The sequence below is a fragment of the Anabas testudineus genome, chromosome 7, assembly GCF_900324465.2.
Source record: "Anabas testudineus chromosome 7, fAnaTes1.2, whole genome shotgun sequence".
Classification (NCBI taxonomy): Eukaryota; Metazoa; Chordata; class Actinopteri; order Anabantiformes; family Anabantidae; genus Anabas; species Anabas testudineus.
The window spans coordinates 5,120,214-5,136,731 of NC_046616.1; the positions used below are offsets into that span (position 1 = coordinate 5,120,214).

The 16,518-nt window shown below is 41.0% G+C and overlaps 1 protein-coding gene across 1 annotated transcript; it reads left to right on the forward strand.

Annotated features, from left to right (window-relative positions):
• The first annotated feature begins 2,127 nt into the window (after positions 1-2,127).
• LOC113167555 (Krueppel-like factor 15) lies at positions 2,128-13,153 on the forward strand. Its single transcript, XM_026368279.1, has 3 exons — positions 2,128-2,336; positions 3,973-5,548; positions 10,609-13,153. The coding sequence occupies exons 2-3, from the start codon at positions 4,065-4,067 to the stop codon at positions 10,775-10,777; spliced, it is 1,653 nt and encodes a 550-aa protein (XP_026224064.1). The 5' UTR covers positions 2,128-2,336; positions 3,973-4,064; the 3' UTR covers positions 10,778-13,153.
• Positions 13,154-16,518: the final 3,365 nt, after the last annotated feature.

Here is a 16,518-nt window from a genome sequence, read left to right on the forward strand (position 1 = left end):
CTTTTGGCACGTTGGAAAAATTACCAGAGGAAATAAATCAATTTGATCCATTAAGTCCATCTGGGGCTTACATAATATGCATATGTGTAGGTGTTTGCGAGTTTGAATTGAGCAGCCGAGACCAATTAGTTTGTGGGGAAGAGAAAAGAACCTCTGTGGATGTCATGAGACTCTGTTTGTAATCACTGTGAGCCATGCATTTCCTCAAATATCACATTAAATTACACTTAAAAATACATCTTTGGAGCTACAATTGGTCACAGAGAAAACTCCATTAAAGATACTGGGATTTCCTTATATATATATTTAACAAGCCGACTATTGATATGAGCAAAGATTTAATCTGAGTGAGGAAACAGCGACGTGTTGACTGGATACAGTAAACAGCAGCAGTCCTGTTCCTCTTTAAGACCTTTGTAAGCTGCAACCTTACAGGACCTTTGTCGGATTTCAGGTCAGTATCAACCGGGAAAGGCTGGCATTTTGTTAAATGAGCCATGGTCCATTTCATGTGTGAGGAAAGCAAAAACATTAGAAAGGAGTCCTTTAAACTCAAAAAGTGTTTTTCACAGCAGACGTTTCACTTGTTATAATAAGAATTAATGATGATAATAAGAACATTAATGATGACTCTGTTCTATTTGTGTGCCCTAGTAAATTATTACGGCGTCGCTGTGGGTCGACTTGAACTATACCCAGACCCTGAAACTGAAGCAGCCACAGGGTATCCACCAAACATTCATTTTAACGTTTACACCTGTGCTTTTCCTTCACTGAAAATGGCCTGCTCCGCCAAGTGGTGAAACATGGAGTCTTTGTTAATTTAACAATATGAAGTCTTAGTATTAGTAGCAGTAATTATGTAACAGGGTGTAATTATTTTCATTTGAAATAGCAGGTACCATAGTAATATCAGTAGCAGTAGTATAGTAGCTGACTATCCTAGTAGCAGCAGTTTGGTATTGTAGTACTAGCAGTATGTAAGTAGTAAGTAGCAATATTAGCAAAGCAGCAGCACACAGCAGTAGTAATAGGATTAGTACCACTATAGTGGATGCAAACAACTTGAGGTGTGCAGTAATAGTAGCAGCAGGAGTATTAGCAGCAGTGAAGTGGAAAGATCGCCACCTGGGGACTGGGGTTCGAATCCCTGTACCATGTATCCTTGTACCTCTGTTGTAACCGGCTTTGGATAAATGCATCTGCCCAATGATTAAATGTAAATCAGTATCACCTGGTAGTAACCTTTGTAGTATCAATAACAGGGTCACACACTCATGTACTGTAAATTAGATGTCCTGATTTACAGTATGATTCAGATGTGAAGGGTAATACCCACTGAATGTAGAAGTACACACTGAAACACACTGTTTACAAGCAGGCTGAATGTGGCTCATTAATCCAAATACAGTAAAAGATCATCTATCCTACGCAGGCAAATCCAATTAGGTCAGAGCCAGTGAAGTCCCCTCAGCACGGCTGAGGTGTTTATATGAGATCTGCTCTGCTGGAGTGAAAGCACAACTTCTAATGCTGGTGTTACTGGGCATCAGGTAAACACGCTCACCTACTCGATGGCTCCCTCATTCAGCCATGGTCATCGGAACAGCTCAGTGTGTTTCTTTGGTATCAGAGGGAGCTCGTTGGTGTTAGTGCACATATTTACTTCACTGTTCAGTTTCATATATCTGATAAACAGTACTGTGAAAGAGCTTCCTATTATTCATTATATTAAACTGTTCATTACTAAACCTCATTGAGAAACTTGTATAAGTATTCTAGAGAAGCCCAGGGCTTCAGAAGAAGCTCAGATAACGCACCCACTGGAAATGCTTGTAGGAAAATTGTCCGCGTTTCAAAATGTTGTGACACAACGTGAACACAATGTACGAATCTGCACCTGAACTCCTCTACAGCTATTTAAGTGTTTTAATGACCGCCTCTCACTAACATATATCCCCCCCCCCCCCCCTCGCTCCATTGACACCCGACCATGAGGCCGGCCTCCTTTCACCGAGAGCCAATGGCGGCGCGCCGAGCAGGCGAGCCTTCATGAGCCGACCCCCTAATTTGACTGGTTTTACATACCCAGCTCGGATCATGTGATGGATAAGCGAACTACCAGTCCTCTGGAGAGAGAGAGTGAGAGAGCGAGAGAGAGAAATAGTATTTGTGCATGTCTGCATGTGTGTGTGTGTGTGTGTGTGTGTGTGTGGAGGTGTACAGCTATGCAAAGACGGTGTCGTGGAGTTCTGTTGCCATTACGCACTGTTACGCACTGACAGCTACTTTCTCGAGGAGGCTCGACAGAGTGGAGCGGGATTTTGGATAAACAGGTGAGTGCAGAAGAAGCAAAGACGAGCCTGTGTTTTAAAAGTAGGCTGAAAAGTCCATTTAGTGCGCTGATGAGTGCCTGTGCGTTTTCTGTGTCCCACTGTGGAGCGAAGCATGACTCTGCTGACTGTCTGTCTCCACACTACAGGCTCATTACAGCCTATAGCGACATTTGATGGGTTTTTTTTTTTCGTTATGCTGCTGTCCTCAAAATATTAAATCTTTATAAAGTGTTGAAACTTAATATTTATATCTATATATGCCAGACTAATAATCGGACTTGTGCGTTTTTGAGATTTGACCAGCTGTCACAGCCCGTCGTGTAAAACATGCCACAGCTCGCGTGTTATCCTCTATAACCGATCATCCCTGCAGCTTGGTGAAGTGCAGGAGTGCATCTTGCTGTCGTAACCTTTTTTTGATGTTTCTGAACGGCAGGGTTACCTTAGGGCAAATGACTTAAGACTTGGCCAAGCTAAGGTGTTCCCAAACTCTCTGGCCAAGCTTTTTTTTCCCTATGAAGTATCACCTAGCAGCAGGAGACCTCAGCGCAGCCCCTCGATGTCATATGATGCAGACTTCTGGCACGAAATCAGCCATTATATAACTACACTGAAGATGGGAACAACAACACATCCGAAGAACCGTCGTGCTTCACTGCTGTGATCGTCACAGCCGAACTCAAAGTCAATGAAGTAATAATCCAATTAAACTAATGTTTCTGTAATTCTTTGCGAGGACGCCTGGAGGGGTCTGGACTTGAAAACAGCTCTTTTGTAGCTTTACAGAAGAGGGCGCAAACTCATTTAGTTTGCTGTCTCACTTTCTTTCATTTAGCACTTTAAGGTTTTTGGGACATTTAATCACAATATTTAATCACTTATACGTTTCAAGTTATTTGACGATCCAGTATTTTATAATCCATGTAAATCTGTTTGTTCCATGGATAAAGATAGACTCACTAAATCGTTCCCTTTCATTCTAATCTCTGCAAATATATCACTATATATATATTAATGTAATATATCAAAAGCTTATTTGTCATTGTAATTGTTTTATCAGTCAGACACAGCTGCAATAAGATAAAAAGGAATTAGAGAAACAGTTTAATGGTAGTAGAACCATCAGGGTTTCATGTAAATGTTTAATGTTAGTGATGAGATGTGGGACTCCCTGGTTGCACGTGGCGAGCTTGAAGTGTTCACCAGCAGCTGCAGTGTCTGTTCACACACAGACACACTTCCAGCTCTACTCACTGCACATGTGGTCCACTTGCTTTTTAAAGGAAGGCTGCGTTGCCTTCGGAACGAGCAGCAGCTCAGTCTGCTGGTTTACTTATTTTTTAATAGTGTAAAGTTGAGGGATCGTCGTTTAAACATTAACCTCGCAGCTAAAGTCAAACTGACCATAGAGGTTGTTGCTTTGTTGTCTTGCTGTTTTTTGGAAATGGTCCAGATGCTGTTCATGTTACAGTTATGTAAGTTTACGTACGACTGAATTCAAATCAGGCACAGTGCCACTACATCAGCTATATCTTTTTTATATAAAAACGGTGATGTTTCGCTGACTACTGTTCTTCATTTCTTTAATTTGGGTCATTTTTCGTAAGTGATTAACACAATTGTTTCTCCTCTGCAGGAAGAAGAAACTGTTTTTTCATTAACATCTCCAGCAGAATAGCTTGATCTTCAGATCATAGCAGAGTCCAGCTGTCATTCATCCGCACAGGAATGGTGGATCACTTGCCACTTGGTGAGGAGACCTTCCTGTATTATACTGGCTCTTCGGGGTCTGACCAAAACTGTCTCTGTTGCCATGCCGATGGTGGCATTTCACCGGGCATTATGGTAAATGACGCATGCAACTACCATCACCACCACCCCTACCAAGGGGTGACGCTCTCATCCTCCCCTCCCCTCTCTGAGGATGACCTCAGTGATTCCTCCAGCCCTCGTTCCTCTCTGTGCTCCAGCCCTGAGTCCCTGTCACCGACGTCGCACCACGTTCTTAGCTCCAGCTACAAAAGTAGGAGCAGCAGGAGCAGTGGGAGCTGCAGCTCATCTGGAGGAGAGAGTCAAGACAGTCTGCTGGACCTCCTCCTCTCACAGGCCACCATCCCCACCTCATTATGCTCTAATGCCAGCAGCAGCTGTCTGTCTTCTCCACTATCCTCCTCTCTATCCTTGGCCTCCCCATCCTCCTCTTGCTCCCCATCTGCCCCTCTTTTACCCATGGGCCTGGCCTGGGAGTCCAAGAGGGAGCAACGGCTGAGTCTTCTCCATCAGCAGGCCAAAGAGGACTGTTGTGAATTCCCCGTCTTCCTGGACGAGCTGCAGGATCCTGCTGCCCTTCTCTTTCAGCCCACTCTGGAGGAGATTGAGGAGTTCCTGGAGGAGAACATGGTTGTGGCAATAGAGAAAGAAGAGGAGGGGAGTGACGAAGCAATGTCACCAACATCAGAGGATGCTGAGGCACAAAGTTCAAGGACACTCATAGAAAAACAGAACTCAGATCAGACTGTGCCTGTGGCTCATTCTCCACTAGCCTCCTACACAGAGATCAAACATGCATCAAGTGTGTCTGACATAGACATGGATAACTCACCATCAACAGTGGATGCTAGTTGTGTATTAAGTTCTAGTAGTATAGTTGATGAGATCAAACAGGAGGACTGTGGTTCACCTCCAGCCTCAGAAGGTACCAGTGCTGCCTCCAGCATGCCTGTCATCCTACAAATCCAGCCCGTACAGATCAAACAAGAGCCCAACACCAGTGCCATATCGGATGCTGCCACCCAGCAAACTCAGCCACAGCAAAGCCAGTCCCAGGCCATGTCCGACATCAAAATCGCCCAGCTCCTGGTCAACATCCAGGGGCAGACCTTTGCCTTGGTGCCTCAGCTGCTTTCCCCAGCAAATGTTACTGGTTTGAAACCCGGAACTGCCGCTTCTTCCAGATTTGTCAGGATTGCACCGGTGCCAATTGCTGCTAAGCCCATTGGGGAATGTGGTTTAGGCAGAGGTTCAACTGCAGGGGTCCTCACTGGAGGTCAGAGGTACCAGAAGAGTGCAGTAGCAGACCTCATTAAAATGCACAAGTGCTCTTTTCCTGGCTGTAATAAGATGTACACCAAGAGCAGCCACCTTAAAGCCCATCTAAGGAGGCACACAGGGGAGAAGCCCTTCGCCTGCACGTGGCCCGGATGTGGATGGAGGTGAGGATTTCCTATGCAGTACATTAACCAATGTAGAGTGCAGCTAGTTTTTAACACCCATTGTGTTGCCTGTATGTTCCATATGCATATCCACCCCTGCTGTGGACTAATTAAGAACATTAATGTTCTTTATTTTTGAGAATAACAGATTGGCTGTGATATTCTATAGTGAAATACAGATCATAGTCCATCACGTTCAATAGCAGACAAGTGTTGTTTCTTCTCTTTTTATATTGGAACATCGCCACTGTGTTTGGATGCACCATGATATAGTTTTATAGGAGAAAGGAAGGTTTTATAGGGACATACATGAGTGGTAAATATGGGTTTATAGACAGGAGGAGAAGACGATATGGCCCCAATCTTCAGATAAGCTTTGTGCAATTCAGGAATAGGAAAAGGTTATAATTTGTTCTTCCCTACATGCTGGCTCTGTGTCGCTGCTATCTGTGTGTTTTGTACCATGGTAAAGTTGTAGATTAGATAGAGCGCCTTTTGAAGTTGTCTGCATTCAGACTTTGCACCCTGCTAGTTATTCCACTTGTTTGTTCACTGTCTGTGACACACACTTACTTAAACACACATATTCGGACAGCAGACATGCATACACTGGATTAAAATGGATTCTCACAGAACTTGGATTGCACTTGTAATGAAATCAAACTGTCAGCTTGGAGTCTATTTATATTGGCAATTCAGCCATTTCAAAAGACCAAATTCCTGCCTCATGCTCTCAATTTGTTGAATGAAGAACTTGACCTCTGTATTTGCTTCTGTCCAGTTTTATTTCAGGACTGCCCTCTTAAGTTGGAACTGGGTCAGCCTAAAAGAGCAACCTCTGTTGCAGCATAGTGATGGGTACCAATTGTGGTTCAATTTTAAATACTGTATGGTTTCTATTTAGTAAAAAACCTCAAGCCAGACAAAACTCTTATTGATTCTTTCAGTCACATCCTCCTTTTAGTCACTTTTGCCTCTTCTTCAGGCATCAACAAGGAAAAAAACACAGATGATGAGCAAAAGCATCATGAATCATTGTTGTAAACAACTACTTTACATCGGCTTTTCAGTCCTGTAATCTATGCCTGCGTCTGTGTAAGAAAATCCTACTTTAAAGTCATGTAGCTAAAGTTCAAATGCCAACTTTTGACCCGTTGGTCTAAACATAAAGTCATTGCCCAAGGGTGCAAATCGAGTTGTGTGTGTGTGTATGAGGCAAAGTTTATGTTAAGGCAAACATCACAGTATAATTTAGGTTAGATTATGGTTTGGATTTGAGTTTTAGAGTAAAGTTAGAATTAGGTTTTGATTGGGGTAAAGAAAGTAATGCCAGTGTGCGTGTGTATCAGATTATCTTAGTGTGTTTGTGTGTGTTTATAAGAGCGACTGAATCAGATAAGTTTAACCCAGCTCAGCAAACAGTTCTGGTGTTTATCAGTGATCACTTCTCCCTGCAAATACCATACTCAGTGAGCAGCCTGTACTGCACCTGCAGCCATTTAAAATCCAGATCTGACACTTTTTTTTTCCAGTGTGTATTATGTCTGGGCATAGATCCAAGTGTTTATTAGCATGTTACATAACATCAGGTTATTCTGGACAAAAAAACAAGTTCAGAGTCTCATTAACCCTTTTCCTTTTTTATGTATACTTGAGTCAAAAAGATCTTTTGTGCATAACAATTGACATTAAAACAGATGAAGACTAGTTTATTCTACTCAACTTCTACTTTTAATGGTAAGCTAAAGACTTAGTTAAAACAGATATACAATAGAGATGCTGATCTTCTTACCCTTAGCAAAAAAACAAAACAAATAAAAACGTTTGTAATTGAGAACAAGCTTTTTTATTTAAATGCAACATCGCTGTTACTTTGACTGACACATGAAAACACAACGGCTGATAAACATCTTGCTGATGGAAGCTCTCATATTCCTTTACCAATGGAAACACAGAAAATGAAACTGAAATGAATAAAAGTAACTGTACAGCAATTTAAAGACAATATTCCTGTGCTCATCATTTAATGACTCATTGCATTGAATCAGTTTCAGCCATGCGTGTGCACTGTTGCTATAATATACTACCTTTGGTTGTATTCTATCTTAAACATAATGAATGTACTAAAATAGAAATGAGTTTTAAGAGAAACAAAAACATATTTTTACTTAATTGAGGGTTGCAGTGAAGTGCATATGTATTATATGAATGGCACTATGCTGGATTTGGAACACATTATGCCCAGTCATCCCAAAAGTCTTTACATGACAGCAGCAATATGCTCTCCTTGCCTTCTCCTTGTTCCTCTCCCTCTGAGCCAGGAAATGGAGGTGAGCAAGGGAGTCAGGCACCTCTTACCCTCTGTAACCTTAGAATAGATCCATGTGCTGGCTCCACTGAAGTAGAGCAGAGTAATATTTCATTGGCTGGATTCCTACATAAAACTCAGTGAAAGTTATATTACTTCTTTTGCCAAACTGCTTTTCTTCTTCTTTAGCTTTCTGAGCTTTCTGGATTAGTTTTCTCTCACTGTGTACTTCGCTGTTATGATCTTCACACATGTAAACACACAAATGATCACATGCAGGCAACACACACACACACACACGCACATAAGCATGCAGTATTTTAAGCTCAGACCTTCACAGAGACTCATTTGAGGTTTGTGTTGGATACTTAGGCTCAAGACCAAGTTGTTCACTGTGAAAAGACGGTGGTGATGTTTTTACTCGACATCTGTCAACGGGGCAGTGGCTTGTTGTCTTTGTCGGCTGATACCTCGCTACAACAATGTGGTGTTGTTAGGTGGTGACGGAGTTGTCAAAGTTTGATTTTGGTTCACATTTTGAGCTCAATAGAGCAGAAAACAAGATGCTAAGAGAGAGTGCATGTTATTGATCCTCCTGGGAAACCTTTCCCATTCCTTGACCTCTCCATGGAGGTCTAAGTGGTTGTGATCCTCTAGAAAACAACCTGTGTGGAAAAAGGCTGTGTAAAAAAAAAGATGTGGAGCTAAAGTGCAGCTAAAGAACAAAATGAAGGGCTGATCTGGCTCCTCTGATTTAAAAACTTTAGACTGGAAAATCAGTCAAAAGAATTTTTATGGTTTCTTGTATAATGCTTTGTATGTAGGAGGGGCTCATCTGTCACTGATTAGTGCAGTCATGCATTAATTTGATTTTTTTCTAAACTTACACAGTTGAAATTGAGCCTCTCATAAAGACAGGAGATACAAATGGCTTTGAGCTGACAGGAAAAACTAAACACAAAGGGAGACAAAGAAAATAAAGATGACAGGTAAAAGTGTGTTTGCCAGTATCTCTGCAGATTTCCAGGTGTGTAACCGACCTGACCGCCCCACCTTTCTTACCTGTGTTCTGCTCGCTGCAAAGCTGAGTTTAGGGACAAGCTAGAACAAAACCTGCATTTCCCACAACACCCACACTAATATGTATAGTATGTGTCGTGCTGCGGCCACACCAAGCTGCCCAGGGGACTTGAGGTGCATAAACACACGCTCCTCCGATCGCAAACAGCAATCAACAGAAGAGCCCCCCACCCAGTTTGAACTCAGTGGCCTTACCCACCAGCCCTGGAACATAGTGTATAGAAGTGAGAAGTCATACACAAGTTAGATTAATAGTGGCAAGACGTCAGTAATAGAGAAAGCGCTATAGCAACAAAAGGCATTTTGAGGGAGACAGATGGTGAAGCTGTGAGAGAGAACTGGCACATGATCAATCTTATTAAAAAAAATGTGGATTTGAGGAACAATCCCGCTGTCTATTTCCATAAGGCTTAAATGCATGTTCTGTTGAAAGATCTTTCCCAGTACAGTATGTTGTAGTTGGGCTCAGGCCCAGTTTGAGTTAGTAGAATAGCTGTACATGGTTTGTATCATGCCCCAGCTTGAAGCTGATATAGCACAGCTTCAGGGTGTAATGTGTGCAGGAACGTCACATAAATTACGACGAGGAACAAATGTACAGTCACATAAAGTACAGACGACAAAGAGGCTGATGTGGTTTCTGATTTATATCCTAATTATGACTTTTTCCAAATGGAGTGCTGAGGCCTATGATTAAAAATGCCATTTTTAATTCTTCACATTTTTTAAAATTCTTCCTGCACAAACACTCACAAATGACCCATTTAAAAAAAGAAGTGATCATGGTGAGGTCGATAAAAACAAAACAAGTCACTTTTTAAGCTCCTGACAGGTTGCTTCTTTTGTGTTAATGTATAACGATTCTAAGGTCAAAGTTATTCCTCCACAAATGTGGGTAAATACGCGTCCAGCTGTGTGCTCGCAGACGTTATCACAGCCTGGCCTGCTCAGAGAGGGTCGCCACAACGTAAACTCAAAATTAGTATTCTCTGGCAGCCAACTATGAGTCAAATCAGCATTCACGGTATACCAAACAATCAAGCGAATGAGCCCTCGGGTCGGAGTATTTGTTTTGATATTCTTGGCTTTACAGATTCCACAGCTTAACTTTATAAGCTGTCTCACTTATCTTCTCTTTATTACTGGGCCATTAAAATGATGAATAGGCCAGTTGTGTAATTCACGTCTAGAGTGGAAACGGTCGGAAATAAATGTGAGTGACATCTTTACATCTCTGTGAGTTATCGCTTCCATGCCTTCAGCCTGCTGCCTCCGCTGCTACTGGAAATACATCTGATCTCAATAGCTTCACTAACAAATACAGATACACATATACTGTAGATATATACTATAGGTAGTAGTAGATCATCCAGTTAACCCTTCACTGTCATACTATCCATGTCGGCCATGAACCACAGAGAGCTGAGCAGGCCAGGAATAGACTGGGCCGGGATTTGCAGCGCTCACATTGTACATGAGATGTCTTTTTTAACGCTTCTCAAATTACCATGTAAATATAAAACATCTAACACATGAAGCAGTTTGAGAATTTCAGCTTAAACGTGACTGCAATGTTTTTTTTATTGTATAGGAAGTGATTCATACTAGCAGATGATCCTTAGTGATTATCAGTACATTTCCTAAATTGCATTCTGGATTTCCTCCCAAACAGATTTTCCCGGTCCGACGAGCTGTCCCGACACCGCCGCTCCCACTCCGGAGTGAAACCATACCAGTGCATCGTCTGTGAGAAGAAGTTCGCTCGCAGCGATCACCTGTCGAAACACCTCAAAGTCCACCGCTTTCCACGAAGCAGCAGGACAGGACGCTCTGCAAACTGAACCCTCTGACCCCGCTCTGACGGACTGACGTTAAGTGGAGAGGCGAGGAGGAGGGGGCTGAGCTGCGTAAATGTGTATGTGTGTGAGAGACGAAGGACAGAGGAGGAGGCTGAAAGGATGAATGCCCTTTAAAGGAGTCTGTGCAGGACGCTTTATGCTCGTTTATATTCAAACATGTACGTGTGATGTACATTCATGGTACTGTGATAATTTATTGGGTTGCGAGGAAAAGACTAAAACAGAAAACTGTTACTTGACATAACACCTTCACAGGTGGAATAAGCTTCTTGTATATTACAACGTTGTTTTGTCTCACTCAGATCTTTTAGCTAATCTAATTTGAAGAAAGATTGGGTATTCTGACTGTTTCTACACTCTGAGGTGTGCGTTATCTCTAATGTTTAATTCCAAAGCGTTATATCAATACAGGTTGTAACACTGGGGAGTCTGCTAATATTTAAACCCCCAGTTTTAGCCCTTCCTGGAGCCAAATGTTTAAAAGTTATATTAGCAAAAACTCTCAAGCTTAATTGCTTGAATTTAATTTGTTGCCCAGCAACAAGAGCTTACCGGACAATAGGAATCATTGGGGGTCTTTGTATAATTATTTCTCAATTGACAGCAGAGTAAATGATGCATCAACATTCCTTTTGCTTCCAATCAGTCTCTTTGTTGTCTTTGAGTCTTGTTGCAGAAGAAAAAACACTGTAGTAACCTCAAACACAAGAACAAAGCTCATGTTGAATTACTGCTCACCAACAAAGATCACAACACTATATAATTTGCACTGGCACACATGAAACTTGGAGTTTCTGCCCATACTGAGTATTTAGAGTACTTCGTGTACAGAAGTTGTGTTGTACTCTTGACGCCTTTTTTGTATTGTTTGGTTAAAAGACAGTTTATCGGTATAGTAGATCATGAATAGTGGATTAAAACAGCAGCTACATCCAGTAATTATGTGCAAAACATTTCAAACCAAGGCTGAAAACAAGTCTCTTCTGTTCTGTCTTCAACTGGTGATATGTCACATTTGTTTTCTGGTTTTGTGCTGTTATTTGACGCCATCTCATTTATTATTCTGTGTCACTTTATTTACTTCATGTCACTGCTGTCACAGTGTAAAATAATACAAAACAGTACATTTAGGCAGTAGTAAAGTAAAGGCTGGGATCACACACTGGCTTTGAACAAACCAAACTCTTGCCTTTTTCTTGCCAGGTTATGGTTTCCCTCGTCTAACCAGCTATTTCAATACATATTACTTTAACTGGAATGTTGTTGAACTTGTTGCCTATTTGTTGATACAGTTGTGCCATTAAAATATCAAATTCACCCCAGATCAGTGAATTTTGCCAGACAGAAGGCAGCGTTTCCACAAATGGCAATTACAGAATAACAGTGAATGTGAAAATGTAGCATAACAGTCGCACAAGTACAGAAGAGTCAGCAAATATGCTAACATTAGTAAGTGGTAGGCAGGAAAAGCTGGTCATACCAGAGCACGTGAGGTTGTAACAGCAGAACAGCCTGAATTTACAAAGGAAACGTCTGATGCTTGTGATTTAGACTTCTCATTTATAGTTGTTTTAATAGATAAAAACAAATATAAATTAATTTTACGTTGGTCTTAGCCTAACGTGACTTAATAGAAAGTTTAAAAGCAAATTCAAAAACATCCTAAAAGATAAAAAAACAGTATTATCTGTCCTAGTTCTTGGAACATGAACAATCTTTTGCCACAAAACGAGGTGCCTTTGTCATGTACTGTAAGGAAACAGTGACTTTTTATGCCTTTTGGTCATCTTACGTGTAAATGACTGCTTTAATGTGTCATTCTGCATCTCAGTTGAATCAAACCAAATGAGTCAAGAGACAGAAACGAAATGTGCGCTGTGCAGAGTTGATGGGTTTTCATGTGCCACAAGGTTGAAGATCCGTTGACAATGCTCAGTAATGAAATCGTGTGAAAAAGGATGTTAAAGTCTGAATTGAAATTATGGTATCGGACAAACCCTTTGAGTGCTCAGCACACAGCACCTGATGTTGTATGGAGGATATGTGTTAACTCTGTCAGGCATTCCTTTCATGCAATCAGAAGAAACGCTTTTCTGAATGGGTGTCAGCTGTGAACCCATGAATGTATGTAAATACTGTATATGCACCTGAGAGGAAACATGAAATATTCTCCTAGTGATTTCTGCAATCATGAAAGAATTTTAAAAAATATGTAAAGAAAGTGTACATAACATGATAATTCAAATATATAGTGTAAAAATATGGTAACTTATTTTTTGTTCAGGTGTTTACGTGACATAATTAGAAAGGCTCATGAAACATTTCGTGGTAGATCCACGGATCAGCATTATTAAAAAACAAAAAAAATACAACGTAGAAATGCATCTCTTGACTTGCACTCATTTTAACAAGTGCAGCGGTAGCATAATACATTATGAAACTTTTAATAAGTCATTTTTGAATGTGTTCTGTAAACACCTTGCGCAAAAAGAGTTGCTAAAAATGTATTTTTGCTTTTGTTGTACTACATAAAAACACATTTACAATAAAAAAAAATCTAAATACAACATGTGTTTTGTCTTTTACCTCATGCCAGCCCTCACACCCCATGTAAATTTCTCCAGATGCATCACTATACAGCAGGCTATAGTTACTGCCACAAAGAATAATGTGAACATTTCACAATAAAATAGTAAGCTAGCTAATTAGAAAACAGAACACAAACCACTCTGAATTCATTATGTCCTGTTTTCTAGACAGGCACCAACCAAGCCACAGCATCACCATGAGAAAAAGTGGGAGTGTAGATTTACAGCTGCATCTAATGTAAAAGAAGGCAAATGAATTTCGACTCCCCCGTTGGTAATTATATAGTGCAAATGAAATATTTGAATCATTATTTTAGGATTACACGTCTACACAACTGATGTGACAGTAATGTGTGAGACAAGAGATGTGAGCACAGCCCTGAATAATAATTCTTACATTTCTGACTGTAGGTATTTCACTGCTACAGTGTCTCCTATTGACTGCTTGATCAAGTTCATCAAATACAAAATAATCTACTACCAGTGTCTAGGAATTAGAGTCGCCTGTCATCGTGTAGTGATGTAGTGGTTCCCACCAGAGGTGAATGTATGTCTCTCACAAACATGATGTCTCATTCTTCATTTAAATCTTTATACTCGTTTCCCCCTTGCATTCATATCTCCTTCTTAATCTACTGAATGTGTTCTACTGTGTGTATTCATTTCCTCTATACGTGTGAAATCACAGGTCATATTCTCATTAGTGCTGTCAATCGGTTAAAATAATTTAATCACATTAGTCACAGTTACAGGCTGTGATTAATCACATTTCAGCTAGAATTTACTTCTATTATAAATGTGTGGTTTCTAGTAAGTGCCAAAAAGTAGTACTGTAGAAATAAAATTTGGTTTGAGTGATGTCCTATCCTTTGAACAGGAAGGCTTCACACTTTTCACAAATTCATCAAATGTATAGCTTAAGAAGAGAGGGGGAAAAACCTGCACAAGGAGCTGCACAAGGAACATAAAGCTGGAAAACATGAGGAATGTCAATGCAAGATCTGTCCCACATGGAGAATTTGCATGGAAATTATACCCCCCTCTGCTTTTGTCCAGACTCTTCTTTTTCTACCCACCACTTACTGCCCCCTTCCTTCTTCACAACATTTTAAAGAGTGACTTTGAATGTTTTCTGGCTCTGTGCAAATGTGCTGAGTCACTGTGTAAAAAAAAAAAAAAAAGAAAGCTGCTAAGAAAGAGGTAGCAGCTAACAGCAAACGCAAGCTGGGTCTGTTCTGGACATAGATCACGCTGAGTTATGACCCAGTGTCGTCTCACAGGCATTCCTGGATGCAACAGGAGATTTTAATTCAACACATCTGGATCTCAACTACTCTCTACTGGCTGCTCAGCTTAGCCTTAGTATTGAGGCTCCTTTTCCTGTTGATGCCTGTTGGTCTAAGCTTTTCTGACAAAGAGAAAAAAATAGGTTACTTATGTTACTGCTCATCAAATACTCCGGCATACTGAAACACAGATTGCATGGAAATATTATAGTGAGCATGCATAGACATGTGCCGGCAGAATCAACCCACAATTGAAAGCTATGCTGACATACATATAAAACAATGTGTAACCAGTGTGGGGATCTGAAATCTGAGGAAAGGAAAGAAAACCAACAGTTGCTAGAGATGCTTTACTTGAACAGTGAAAGTGAAATAGTGGCTTTTCAGAGCTTTCCATGGGGACTTGACTCTCAGCCGCTTTCATCAACCTCAACTTTACAACTACAAGCAACAGCTCTAATAAACCCTTTGAACCCTGGTCTGCTCTGCTCCCTCCTGTTATAGACTAGTGTCATAGCATTAGCAGCATAGTAACTTCCTAATGGAAAAATTAATTTCTAAGGAAATGATGAAGAATTTGACTTTAACACAGGAGACAGCTGCTTTTGTAAAACATGATCTCCATCACTCCAGAACATTGAACATGTGTTTACTCTGTTAGATGTAGGCTACAGTGGAGCTCTGTGTTTTTGTCTTAAAGCTGCTTTTGGCTAAGGTGGATTGAGGGTGTGGGGGGAGTGCTGCAATAGCTACAACTAGTTCCTGTCTTTGCTGTATCTAGATGTTCAGGTAACTGGATACTGAAGTAAATCTCTATATTTGATTTCAGGCATGACCTAAAGTTATGATTTAGGGAGTTGAGACAACCTCATCAAACAGCCGACTGACAGCGGAAGGTCATCTAGTTCACCTCGGTTCACGGCCTAGAAAAGCTGGCTCATGCGCTCCGAGGGTGTAGAAGTACATACACTTGATACTCACATAAAAGCACAAGGACTTGCCAAAGAACTTGTAGTTACATTTATTTTATTTAAATCTCCAGCGTAGTCTCCCTCGTTATCACGTTTTCTGACCCAGGGCATGACAAATGCTCATCCTTACCAGACATTGGCAAACAAATAGGACCGTCCTAGACTTGTGATCTGTCCTGATCTGACTGATTTAATATCAGGCAACTTTTGATAAACGTTGCATCAATCCACTACTCAAGGTTAATGCACTTTATGCTGCCTGCTCAGCATAAAAAAAACTGATCAAACTCCCAGGTGGTCAGTTAATGTGGAGCAACACGCAGATAGTTTTCTCTTGAGCTGGTGGAGACCAAAATAGAGCTCAACGTAAAACCAGTATTAAGGTTACTGCACATCTCCAAGACTCAGATAAAAGAGTTCAGTCATGTGTTCATTGTCAAATGTTGAGCAATATACTCTGTTTTAAATCCTGATACCCCCCCTTTCTGCGCCTCATGTCAGCAACGCTTTTCTCATCTGTATTGTCCGCAACTCTAGAGGGAACATCACCCCAAACAACAACAACAACAACACAAACCCTGGAAACAATTAAAAACTATTTGTCTTGCTTAGAATAACAAGAATCCTAAACATTTGTTCCAGCACAGATCTTAAGGTTAGTAACCATGCAGCAAATGCACGAATGCGCAATCAGCACGTGTTGATCACCAGGACATGAGGGACCAGACGATTGCTGTTATGCAATTGATCACAACTTTGAGCCAAGATCAGAGTGTGTGTGTGTGTGTGTGTGTGTGTGTGTGTGTGTGTGAGGGAGATACAGAGAGACAGAGGGAGAGAGAGCAGAGTAAAATACTAATAAAAGCAGAGAACACATG

Coding starts and splice junctions, on each gene's coding strand:
- LOC113167555 (XM_026368279.1), top strand. CDS start 4,065: ATGGTGGATCACTTGCCACTTGGTGAGGAGACCTTCCTGTATTATACT. Junction 5,549..10,608: donor TGGCCCGGATGTGGATGGAG/GTGAGGATTTCC, acceptor CCTCCCAAACAG/ATTTTCCCGGTCCGACGAGC.